The sequence below is a fragment of the Microtus oregoni genome, unplaced genomic scaffold, assembly GCF_018167655.1.
Source record: "Microtus oregoni isolate MIOR12 unplaced genomic scaffold, Mior012 000091F_ref0000469, whole genome shotgun sequence".
Classification (NCBI taxonomy): Eukaryota; Metazoa; Chordata; class Mammalia; order Rodentia; family Cricetidae; genus Microtus; species Microtus oregoni.
The window spans coordinates 2,567,644-2,580,440 of record NW_024544600.1 but is presented as its reverse complement, the minus strand read 5'-3'; the positions used below and the strand labels follow the sequence as shown (position 1 = coordinate 2,580,440).

General features: G+C 50.4%; 1 protein-coding gene across 1 annotated transcript; it reads left to right on the top strand.

The window, feature by feature from the left end:
* The first annotated feature begins 6,898 nt into the window (after positions 1–6,898).
* On the top strand, positions 6,899–11,787 carry Krt19 (keratin 19). The gene is made up of 6 exons (XM_041644036.1): positions 6,899–7,409; positions 10,200–10,282; positions 10,473–10,629; positions 10,921–11,082; positions 11,194–11,319; positions 11,447–11,787. The coding sequence occupies exons 1-6, from the start codon at positions 6,981–6,983 to the stop codon at positions 11,699–11,701; spliced, it is 1,212 nt and encodes a 403-aa protein (XP_041499970.1). The 5' UTR covers positions 6,899–6,980; the 3' UTR covers positions 11,702–11,787.
* Positions 11,788–12,797: the final 1,010 nt, after the last annotated feature.

Genomic DNA, 12,797 nt, shown 5'->3' with positions numbered 1-12,797 from the left:
TTCTTCTCCCCGAGGGCTCATAAAGGAACAAACACCAGGGCCAGTTCTGACTCAGAGCAGGAAGTGCCTGAGATGAGCCTTTATTGTCCCCAGAGTTCCCAGGATACCACTCACCCAGTCTGGGATACCCTTAAGCCTGGCAGACAGACCCTAACTGTTTGGAATCTGATCCAGTGGTTTCTGATACCTTACACTGACAACTAGGATTTAACTCCTAGTGGCCCCGGTGCCTCACCTCAAAGGGCTGGTCCCAGAGAGGATGCATGGCATTATCAAATTTACTGCCTCAAGATAAGAGCTGCTCTTTTGAACCCTATTCCAGAAAATAGCACCCCAGTAGGCCAAGTTAGATAAATTCTCTTCCGATGAAGAAGGACCTCATTCCCCTGCAGGGGTGTGGCGCTTCTGTTCACAGTGCTTTATTCTTTAATTTTTTTTTTTTTACAAATTATGTGTGTGTTTTACCTGTAATTCATGTGTGTCACACGTGTGCTTGATGCCCTTGGAGTTAGAAGAAGACATTGGGTCCCTCGGACCTGGAGTTACAGATGGTTGTGAGTTACCACGTCGGTGCTGGGAACAAACTCAGGTCTTCTACAGGAACAAGTGCTTTTAAGCTGCTCAGCTATTGTGCCTGCCCTCACAGTGTTTTTCTTTCTTAAGGCTTTGATGTCAGCTCTGGTCTGGTAAATAAGTCTCACCTGAACCTTGGGTTTCTTGCTCCTGCGCTGGAAGGAGCAGAGATGACTCTCACACCCTCAGAATGTTGATGGCTGGCGGTCTGAGTACTATGGTCTGGTGCATGGTGACCCACGTGGTGACTAACCGCTCCAGTGCCCCCTAAGATTCCTTGGTTGTTTAATACAGTCTCTGAAGGGCTGTCTTTCAGGTGCCAACAAGGTGGCTGCTGGCCCATGAAAGGTACACTGTGCCCTGTGCCAATTTCATTCCTGTGGGGTTCAGAAGCACCACCTGGAGCCTTCCTGTCCAGTGTGTGACTGCCTGAGGGGTCTGACAATGCCACCACTGCTTTTGACTTTTGGGGAATTAGAGCAAGAAAGACTCTTTCTCTGGGTCAAAGTCCCAGGGGCCTTAAGAGTCTATCTACTCTCAGATGTCTCCAGACCCCTCTTGACTTTATCAAGACTTTCTCTGCCCTCTAAAATCATCTCCAAAGACCCAGGGCTGGCCAGGGGGGCCTCTCCCATACCTGTTTCTTTTTCTAAAACACCCTGCTTTTTTTTCTAGATCAGGACTTATGTGTCAATGGGATGTAGGGGTGCACATGGTGAGGGAAGATGGTGGTATTGTATTGGATGCAGCTAATTCTAATTTTTCTTTGTGTGTGTATATGTGTGCATGTGCACATATACGTATGGGTACAGAAGGCAGAAGCAACTCTGGTATCTATCATTCATTCTTCAGTTCTTCAGGAACCATTCATATGTATGCATATATGCATGCATGTATGTATTTATGTAGGTAGGTAGCAAGGTAGGTAGGTATAATTTCTGAGACAGGGTCTTTATCAGTATAGAGTAGATTAGACTGGCTGGAAAGCAAACCCCAGGGATCCACTTGTTTCTGCTCCTAGCATGGAGATTACAAGTTTGCGCCACCATGCCTGGCTTTATTTACTTAGTAACATGATTCCTTTGGATCTGTTAGTCATTTTTATATTGCTGTGATAAAACATCATTGCCAAGGAAACCTACAGAAGGGCGGGTTCATTTGGCTTATGGTTCCAGAGGGAGAAGTGTCCCTCATGGAGGGAAAGCATGGCAGAAAGTAGCAGACATGATGTCTGGAGCAGAGGCATCTTGAACTGCAGGCATGAAGCGGAGAGAGCAAACTGAGACCAGCCGAAGGCTTTGGAACCTCTGCCAGGGACGTAGTTCCTCCAATGAGGAACCTTCTAAGCTACCCCAAACAGCACCATCAGCAGGGGACCAAGTATTCAAATGCCCAAGACTATACAAGACATCCCATTCCAACCACCACAGGCTCTAACTCAGGGTCTCAGGCTTGCATGGCAAACTCTATCAACGCAGCCCTGAACACAGCCAGCTCCAAAAGTCAATTAGATAGTGTTTCTTAGACAGTATTTAATTTAAATAAATTAATATTGCACAGATACATCCTTGCAAAAATGAAAACCACGCAGGTGGATTTTGACTTCTCCAACCCGCGTCTCCCTGGAGAAACCTCTCCAGCCAGTCTGTACTTCTCCTTGCCAACATGCTTCTGTCTGTATTCATCTGCTCCTGCAGCAAAAAGTCATCTTCCAGCCGTATGCCAAGGTGCATTCATCATATCGTGTGCCATGGCCTCCCACTGCGTTTATTATACACAGCAACCTGTTCTTAGGGTTTTCTGAGCCGCTGAATGTTGACATTACTCATTCTATTTGATTTCCGCCCCCGTTCCTCCCTAGATGTTGTGTACGTAGCTGTCTGCTCATTTGCAATTGTTTCTGTCTTCTCACAATTGCAACCAGGCTTCAAAGACTCTCCCTTTTGTGTGTCTTCCTGAATACAGCTCAGGGCAGTCTCTGGGGGCAAGTAAAAAGACTTGAGCAGGTGGTTTGTGGGAGTTTTTAAAAACGGCGGCCCCCAAGAAGTTACCTGTCCCATGGCTGCTGCAACTCACCAGCCTGCAGCTTTCCCAACACTTGACGAGATGGAATTCTGCAATTTTTTGACTGGGGACGGTGGCTCAGTCGCTAGAATGATTGCTGAAGGTGAACCAGGCCCTGTGTTAGATTTCCAGCACTGCATAGAACTAAGTATAATGGTGTATGCCTGAAATCTCTTATACTTTTGGTGGTGAGTCTGGCCTTGAACAACTGAGCCACCTCTCCAGCCTGCCTGAAATCTCAGTACCTGGAAAGTAGAGGCAACAGGAGCAGAAGTTCAAGATCCTCTGTGATTACACAGTGAGGTAGAGGCCAGCCTGGGCTACATGAGATCCAGTCTTCCAAACAGGAAGCCAACCACCCACCCAACCATCCCTTGGCATTCATTGCAGAAGGCGGGGGTGGGTGTGGTGTGGGTGTGGGTGTGGGGTGGAGGGGGGGAGTGAATCTTGCATCTTTTCCTGGGATGGAGAGAGGAGGTCACCTGGCTTCTTTCATTGGGGATGGGGTTTAAGTGGGGGCCCAGTGTTACTCTTGGAAACTTTCAGAGATTTGGTGCCCTGGATTTCCCACCTCCACCTCCTCTGGGTTTCCTGCTCATTTTTCTACCTACACCTTAGGTCTTGGAGCCTCTCCTACGACAGCTCCCGTTTTTGAGATTACTCATCTTCTGCAGGCTCTTACTGTCTTTAGGCATCCTTCTTGTCTCTCCAGGGCTTTAGGAAGGGGCTGATGTTAGATGCACACATCCAATTTGCTCTTTCCCTTTTTTTCTTTTTCTCCCCCCCCCCCCTTTTTTTTTAGCCAGATCTCATTATAACCCAACTGGCTTCAGACAGAGCAATCTTCCTGCTTCAGTTTCTTGAGCGCTATTATCACAGGTGTGGGCCACCATTTCCTTCAAAGCTCATCTGTCTCTCTCTCTCTAACCCCTTATGTACGTCAGACTCTTAGTGACAGGAAAAGCTTGTGTTTGCACCTGTATCTCAGAACCTAGCAACATGCCAGGTGTGGATGAAGGGGCTTGGTGCGTGTCCAGTGAATGACAGGGTGAGAGGGACCTTGAGTGCTCAGGGCTGATGGTCTCCAGAGAAGAGCATTGTCCCCTAGGTAAAGGGGCTGTTTACTTATTCTGCGGCTGACTCCGTGAAATTTTCCTCAAGTCTACCTTTTCCCTCTCCAGCATGAGTCTATCCCTTCTGCTAGGCTGAGCTTGGGGGAGGAACTCTGCTCCAATGCTCCAGTGACTTACCAAATGACTGTACAGGAGCAGAAAGGACAGTGAGGACCTCGGTGGGTGAAACTGGACAAGTCTTTCTCCAGGCCAGTGGAGGAAAGCACCTTGACCTCTGCCCAGTGAAATCAGAAAACGCCATAATGGCTGGGACTGCGCTCTAGGGGGCTAAAGATCTGTGCCTGACGCCTAGGTCCACCTCTTATTCGTGGGACTTTGGTTCAGTTGTTGACTTTGTGACTACAGGTTACTTGAGACAGTGTATGCAGTTTCTTGCAGAATGGCCCTGGACAGAAGTGGCACACAATAATTGCCTGCTGTCACCATTGTCACCTTCATTATTATCTTGTCACCATGCGGTCACTGTCGTCATCACACGCTATTTCTACTTGGGTGCTCTCAGTCCTAGCAGCCCCCAAACCTTTCCCTGTTTTCTCGGGGATTAGAGAAGTTTCCTACCATTAACAGCTTTTCTGGGAGACGTAGAAGTCTTTGCTCAGTGGAAGAGACTTCTAGAATACGTTCAGATGGAGATGTAGGGTCTCTACCTGATAGCCAGGCCTTAGGAGGCGATCTCAGCTCTCGTCAGTAAGCATGTGACCTAAGTAAGATACCTCCTCACCTTCCTTCTCTGAGCACTCTTGGGTTGGACCAGCCTTTCATGTCATTTGGGGCTACTGCTAAGAGTCACCAGACAAAAGAGCCTATGGTCCTATTAAACAGAGTTAGATAATAATACTAGTAATTATAATTATGACAACCACATATTATTTAATACTAATAATTTTATATAATAAAATAATAATAATAATAATAATAATAATAATGAAACCATTTGAGTGTTCACTCCCTGCTAGGTACTCCGATTAAGTTCTTCATAAGCCACTGAGCTCTGGGTTAGACACTGCTGAGACCAGAGAGAGGGAGCAGGGTCTTCTCTCTGGCTGGGCCCTCAGTGACCAGGATCGCAGGCCAGTCTGGGACTGATTGTTGGAACCTTAGAGAGTTCTTTGTGGGCTGTGCACTCTTGGAAGGGTGAGCAGAGTCTCCCACACTCAGAATCCCAGGTTGTGTTGGGCTGGGGTCAAGAGGCTGGAATCCGGACAATCTTGGTTGTGGATTTCTGGCAGTTACTGCCTCGCATGGAGTGGTTTCCTTATCTTTAAGATGGGCTGCAAAGAGTTCTGGAAAGGCTTTGTAATATTGCACCCAGGGTAATGTCACTGTGGCAGGAGTGGACAGAGACTTCCTTAGACGCTGAGGAAGCTCAGAGTACAGACCTCTTCCTGGTACTGTTGTTTCTGGACACAAAGCCCCTTCCCAAGATCCCTCAGTCAGGCGGAAATACTGGTTGCTATACTCTATGCCGGGAGCATGGATCAGCGTAACTAACTAGCTGGCCAATCTCCTCCTTCACCTCTCCCAGGAAGCAGGCCTCCTCCTCAGGGCCAGATAAGGAATGACTCACAGTGGCCAGCTCACCTTAGCCACTAAAACCTTTATGGAGATTCAGTTATACCCTGTTTCGTGACCCCCTAGGGCCCTTCTACAACGGATTCCCTAATTTATAGTCATGTATGACCATGATAGTGTGTGTGTGTGTGTGTGTGTGTGTGTGTGTGTGTGTGTGCTGTTGCTGCCTTCTTCCTGGAGAAGATGGTGACTAGAAGGCAGTTTGCTGGGTTTTAGAGAAATGGCTCTTCAAAAGAGAGGACTGGCTTTGAACACGCTTCATTTCATTTCACAGGAGTTAACAGGGCTTGGAGACAGGGAGCGTCTGACCTGTCTCCCCATCTCCCTAACCCCCCTTTCAGGAGGCCCAGGATTTCTGTCCTGAGACAGAGACAGCTCTGACAAAACTAGAAGGTACCATGGGGACACTACTAAGGACTAGTGAGATGGCGTGGGTAGGTACTCGGGGGTGAAGCTGTTGAAGAGCCCCACGGTATGGATCAGGGAGCCTGGCCCAAGGAAGAGATCTAGCAGGAAGGGTCTGGAATTGTTGCACTGGGGGCTGGAAGTGGAGATGCTCCACTCTGTGTTGCTGATTTTAGTCCACTTCCCCCTTCCCCTTTGTTCTAAGGAGGTTTCTGAGGTCCTCTGGATTCAGCCTCCCCCATTTGAACACACTGTTTAACACCCCAGAACTGCCCAAGGAAGGCAGGCTCCATTCCATTTCTCTTTCTGGCAGGTGCCAAATGCCTCATGCGCAAGCAATTAGCTTCTGCCAGGCTCCGAGTCCTCATCATGGGAATGTTAAAGACACTCAGAGGTCTTGCTAAATGCATCATCTTGAGACTGGGGTAGGGAGATGTTCCTGTCGGGGTGAGAGTTGAGTTTCTGAGCTGGGTCAACCATGTTGGAGGTGAGGTTTAAGCACCTACACAGTGGAGAAGCCACTCTGGCAGCCTGGTGTTTCCTGAAGCTGTATCTATTGTCACCTACGGCTTTGTATGGCTACAGCAGGGTGGGGCAACATTGCCTCAGTCAAGGAACAGGATCTGTCTTTGTCAAGAGGGAATGAATGGGGAATTGGGGTGGTGGTCTCTGCCACCAGGGGGACTCTGAGAGGCTGTTATTTCCAGTGGTGTATAAAAATCTGGTGTGTGTATGTGTGAATGATCACATGGCTTGAGGGACTTATTAGCATAATTCCAAAGGGGGCACTTTCAGAGAAGTTATTGAGTGGGGGCTCAAAGGGGTGTCATTCCGGCGGGTGTCACATTCTTGGAGGTCTTAAAGGGCCACGGTGATACTGTCATTCCGGAAGTCAGTGTTATCTAAGCCTGTGTAGTCGGGGGCTGAGGAGTCAGAATGGGTTCGTTATGTCTTGGAGTGGCCTGGGGTGGGGCAGCTGTGGGGAGGACTGGGGCCTCTGGCTCTTGGGAGGGGAGAGGTAGGGCCAGAGTCGCCAGGAATTGACCAATGGGGAGAGCGCCTATATTTGTTCTCAGGAGCTTGGAAATTCCTGATACCCGCCCCTGCAACAACTCCATCCCCCTCCCGCCTGGGGCATAAAAAGCCCCAGGTGAGGGCCCTGCCACTCCTCTTGCGGTCGGCTGCTCTCAGGCCTGCGTCCCCTGTCGCTTCGCTAAAGTTTTCCTCCTCACCATGACTTCCTATAGCTATCGCCAGTCCTCAGCCACCTCTTCTTTCGGGGGAATGGGCGGAGGCTCGGTGCGCTTTGGGTCAGGGGGTGTTTTCCGTGCACCCAGCATCCACGGGGGTTCAGGCGGCCGCGGTGTGTCCGTGTCCTCTACCCGTATCGTGACCTCGTCCTCCGGGAACTATGGCGGAGGCTACGGCGGAAGTTTCGGTGGGACTCTGGCTGTGTCCGATGGGCTGCTGGCTGGCAACGAAAAGGTCACCATGCAGAATCTCAACGATCGCCTCGCCTCCTACTTGGACAAGGTGCGCGCCCTGGAGCAAGCCAACGGCGAGCTGGAGGTGAAGATCCGCGACTGGTACCAGAAGCAGGGGCCCGGACCCTCCCGCGATTACAGCCACTACTTCAAGACCATCCAGGACTTGCGCGACAAGGTGGGCAGCGGCGGGGCCCCGGGAGGTGCACTTGCTAGGGTTGGGCGGGGAAGTGGAGGAAACTCAGCCCGCGGGCGGGCAAACCCGTTACAACTTCGTGGGAGAACCGGCAGGGTGGTGCAGAAAGGCTGGGCTGGACCCTGGAACTCGAGTGGAGGCGGGGTGGAAGAAGCCGAGACGGACAGGTAAGTGGGTGGGGCCTTCAGGGGTGGTGGGGAACCTGCTTGGAGAGAGGGTCAGGAGTATCCAAAGAGAGAGCAATGCCACACAGTTGTGGGCTGCCCAGAGCTGGAGGCTGCGAGCCATAGCCTCGGCTGGGGACCGGGATATTAGTCTGTGGGATTCTTGGTTCATCTGAGCCAGCGACCCTCTTCAGGGAGTTTTCAGCATTCTTTTCTCGATAGTGCGCGTCTGGTTTTCTTCACGTCAGCCCTCCTCCCCCCCTTCTCCAGCCCAGAGGACCACCCAGGCTCACAAGGAGCTCTGGGAAGAATGGAAGAGCTGGGGACTGCATAGAAAAACCCCCATCTCAAAAAAATTTCTAGTCAGGCATGGTAGCTCAGGCCTGTAATCCCAGCACCAGGGAGGTAGAGGCTAGAGCGGAGGTTTTCTACAGTTCTAATGTGAGACCCTTTAATATGCACGGTTCCTCATGTTGTGTTGGCCCCCAACTATAAAATCACTTTTGTTGCTACTTCATAACTGTAATATTACTACTATTATGAACAGTAAATGTTGTAAATGTCGTGACCCACAGGTTGAGAATCACTGGGCTAGAGGCTGAATTCCTGGCTCAGCTACATGCTAACATGAGACAACAATCCCCTCCCCCCACAAAAGCCCCAAACAAACAAACAAACAAACAGGAAAACCCCTAACATGAAACAAAACAAGAGAAAAGAAAAATAAAAAAAAAACTGTTTTAGCAAATGAGAGACAGGGAGGGGTTATGTGGACTCTCTCTTGAAGTACCAGGTACAGAGAAGGCAACCAGGTCTGTCTGAAACACAGGCCTGTAGGATGGGGTGTGGTCTTCCGTTCTAGGGAAGAGCTGAGTCCTGAAGAAATGTACCAGAGACCAGGGAAGCATTTAATAACAGCTCCCTCCCTGCTAGATATCCCATCATGCAATTCTCTAGAGCATTTTCTAGCGCTGTGTGAACCCAGCATGGTGTTGGGCACTGATGCTAAAGATGCCAATCAAATAGCGAGAGTAGTGTTTTCTTTTTCTTTTAGTTTTTTATTTATTCTTTGTGAGAGTAGTGTTTTTTAACAAGGCAGTAAGCACCTCTTTTCTCCTGCCTTATCCCCTTTCACATGCCCACAGCAGATGTATCTGGAGGCAATTTGTTTTTTAATTTGAGACAGGATTTCTCTGTGTAACCACCTTAGCTGTCCTGGAACTCACTCTGTAGACCAGGCTGGCCTTGAACTCACAAAGATCCGCCTGCCTCTGCCTCCCGAGTGCTGGGATTAGAGGCGTGCGCCACCACGGCCCGGCTAGAAGCAATTCTTACTCTGCTGTGGTCTCCTCTGATTTTCATATCCTGCTGTTTTCTCCAGCCATCGCCCTCTCCGTCCCCTCCCCAACCAATGTAGCTATGGTGGCTTACACCTATAATCCCAGCGATAGGAAGCAGAGGCAGGAGGATGATGAGGCTAATGCCAGCTGAGCTACACAGTGAGACTCTGTTTGGAAAAGTCAAGCCAGATGAAACCAAATCAAACAAAACAAAACATAAAACAACAACAAATCCTGCGAATGATGTCACGATGAGTGGTCGTGACCTAATCTTTGAAAACACTGAGCCCAGGTATTTAAATCAGTAGTGACTTGGATGATTTGAATGAACCCCTCCGATCAGAGAGTCTTCAGACTGGGGAAGCTCAGGATATCTAAATCTGTTCCCGGGGTGGTACCGATGTGGGAGTGAGACTGAATGACTCTGAAGGGTAAGGTACCCGAGGTGCCTGGCACATTGTAGATGATCAATGAAAGATACCCCAACCCCAACCCCCTGGAAGGCAGAATATGCTTTGAGTGTGGGATATAGACAGGGATAAGAGATTATTCTTGGGCTGGAGAGATGGCTCAGCGGTTAAGAGCGTTGCCTGCTCTTCCAAAGGTCCTGAGTTCAATTCCCAGCAACCACATGGTGGCTCACAACCATCTGTAATGGGGTCTGATGCCCTCTTCTGGCCTTCAGGCATACACGCAGACAGAATATTGTATACATAATAAATAAAGAAATAAATAAGTTTTTTTTAAAAAGAAAGAGATTCTCCTCCTCCTCCTCCTCCTCCTCCTCCTCCTCCTCCTCCTCCTTCTTCTTCTTCTTCATTGAGACAGGGTTTTTCTGAGTAGCCCTGGCTATCCTAGAGCTAGCTCTGTAAACCAGGCTGGCCTCGAACTCACAGCAATTCTTCTTCCTCTGCCTCCCAAGTGCTGGGGTTAAAGGTGTGCGCCACCCCCGCCCTGCGGGATAAGCGATTCTCAAGGCTTCACGGCTTCAGGGTTATAGGTCCCTTTCAGACCACTTCGAGTTTTACCTGCACAAGCCTTAGAGACATGTCTTTCCGGATTTGCCTCTTTGCCCGACTCCCTTCACCCAATCTCTTACGCAGTGTGTGCTCAGGGGCTGTGGACCAGCCTCCCAGAGAACAGGCTGGAGGGTAGCGTTTAGGGAGTGTGACCCATTCATTCATTCCTCCCTCCTTCTCTGGGAAGAAAGTGGATAGGTAACACTGGTTTGTCAAACTGGTGCCAACTTCCAGCCTCCTCCCTTCCAGATTCTTGGTGCCACCATTGACAATTCCAAGATTGTCCTGCAGATTGATAATGCCCGCCTGGCCGCAGATGACTTCCGAACCAAGTAAGTATCCCTGCTTTGGGAGCTTCAGAAGCCAGGGTGGTTGGTTAGGAGCAACCCCAGGCCTTTATAGTGCTCAGTGCAGTGGATTTGAGTTGGATTGAAGCAAACCCCCACAGACTCCTAAACGCTGGGGATGTTGATGGAGTCACAGAGCCAACACTAGCCTGACTGTAACTATTTCCTTCGAAAGGTTTGAGACCGAGCAGGCCTTGCGTCTGAATGTGGAGGCCGACATCAATGGCCTGCGCCGGGTGCTGGATGAGCTGACCCTGGCCAGGACCGACCTGGAGATGCAGATTGAGGGCCTGAAGGAGGAACTGGCCTATCTAAAGAAGAACCATGAGGAGGTGGGTCGAGCGGGGCCTTCTGTCCACCATGTCCTAGAGCTGAGAGACATCATTATCTTGGATGCACTGGCCATGACCTCATTTCTTACATTATCAGTATGGTCCTGGCTTGTGACCATTCGTCTCACAGTCCCAGCCGGGCGTGAAGACCATCACATTACTCTTCAGTGTTGGCTCCTAGATTGGCACCTCCAAAACAAACCCTTTCTGGCTCAGGGCCTGGGGGAGTGACCTGGTCCAGCTCCAGCATGTGTAGGTCTTGACATGCCCACTTCTATGGTGTCTTTACAGGAAATTAGTGCCCTGAGGAGCCAGGTGGGTGGCCAGGTCAGTGTGGAGGTGGATTCTGCTCCAGGCGTCGACCTAGCCAAGATCCTGAGTGACATGAGAAGTCAATATGAGGTCATGGCTGAGAAGAACCGGAAGGATGCTGAAGCCTTGTTCATCACTCGGGTATGCAGAGGATGGCAGTGTCCTGTAGGGTTGGTGAGAAAAGAGACCCTGACTCCCCCACGCAATGATAGGCCTTGTTGCTTATTTTTTCCTTGACCTGTCCTGTTACAGACTGAGGAGCTGACCAAGGAGGTCGCTGTCCACACTGAGCAGCTCCAGCTGAGCAAGACAGAAGTCACCGACCTTCGACGCACCCTTCAGGGTCTCGAGATTGAGCTGCAGTCCCAACTCAGCATGGTACGTGTGTCTCCACCCTATAGGCCACACACTTGTGCCCTTTCAACCTCTGGTAGCTCGGCTGGTGACAGTACCTGTGTTCAGGAACCTGCCTCTGCTGACTCATGGCCCTTTTCCCTCCCCTCAGAAAGCCGCCCTGGAAGGCACGCTGGCAGAGACAGAGGCCCGCTACGGAGCCCAGCTGGCACAGATCCAGGGCGTGATCAGCAGCATCGAAGCCCAGTTGAGCGATGTGCGCGCTGACACCGAGCGCCAGAACCTCGAGTATCAGCAGCTCATGGACATCAAGTCGAGACTGGAGCAGGAGATCGCCACTTACCGGAGCCTGCTTGAGGGACAAGAAGCCCACTACAACAACCTGCCCACCCCCAAGGCCATCTGAGCCCATCCTGGGCTCCGGCCCTGCTGTCAGTGAGACTCCCCTGGGGAGGGGCATGACTTGTCAATAAAACTATTCTCCGGGGGGCAGAATGATGCTTTGCTTATTGCAGCCCATGGAGTGATGGGTCGTGTCTTGGCCCCTTGTTTTATCTAAACCACGTCCACCTTGTCCCACGATAGGGAGTGGGGACAAGAGCACACTGCTATGGGGATGGTAATTCCCATTTGTGCAGGTTTGTATCTAACCTGCTCTTTGCAGCAGACTCGCCTCCACTTAAGAGAGGTAGAGTAGGGCTTAGAGAGGCCCCGTGGTCGGTACATATGTCAGTGCTACAATACATGGCAAAAGTGAGGTGTGTGTGTGTGTGTGTGTGTGTGTGTGTGTGACACCAGAGGTTAACATTAGCTGTCTTGGGTTGAGATTGCAGATGTGCAACGCCGCACCTGCTTTCTTATTTACGTAGCGTGCGTAGGTGTGCACACACGAGTATGACGCTGTGTGGATGTGAAGGTTAGGAGTCAGCTCTCTCCTTCCACCCACATGTGTTCTAGGGACCTAACTCAGGTTGTCAGGTTCGATGGCACTTGCCTTTACCCACAAAATCATCTTGTGGCCCCACATCAGCTTTCCAGGTGGGTGCTGGGCGTCCGAACTCAGGTCCTCATGGTTGTGCAGTAAGTGACTCTGCTGCCAGACTCCTCACTCCAGCCTCACAAGCGCGATTGAAACAGGCTCAGACTTAGTTTTCTTTCTACTGTACTCCCTTGGGTTGGGATGTGTGCAAGAAATGAATGCAGACTGAACACCTACTATGGTCAGTTAATAGAAACAACCCCAGAGGAGGGATGAGTTGCGCTTTATACAGCAGGGAGTGAGCTCGGAGAAGCTAAACCTCTGGTTGAGGTCACACGCAGGCGATGCAATACAATCAGAGCTAGCATGAAAGTGGTCCAGTTCTCCGCCACTCTGAGCCAGGTGGTCTCTTAGCGCTAACATCATTTCTCCTAGCCTTGTTCCATGTGATGGCTCAGGGTAGGGATCTCCTGAGGTGTTTTGTCCTGACACATTACTTAACCCACACTGGGACTTTGGGGTT

Excerpts from the sequence above, each read along its gene's own strand:
- Krt19 (XM_041644036.1), top strand. The coding sequence starts at position 6,981 with ATGACTTCCTATAGCTATCGCCAGTCCTCAGCCACCTCTTCTTTCGGG. Across the intron at positions 7,410-10,199 it reads TCCAGGACTTGCGCGACAAG|ATTCTTGGTGCCACCATTGA; the intron begins GTGGGCAGCGGC and ends CCTCCCTTCCAG. Across the intron at positions 10,283-10,472 it reads GCAGATGACTTCCGAACCAA|GTTTGAGACCGAGCAGGCCT; the intron begins GTAAGTATCCCT and ends TTCCTTCGAAAG.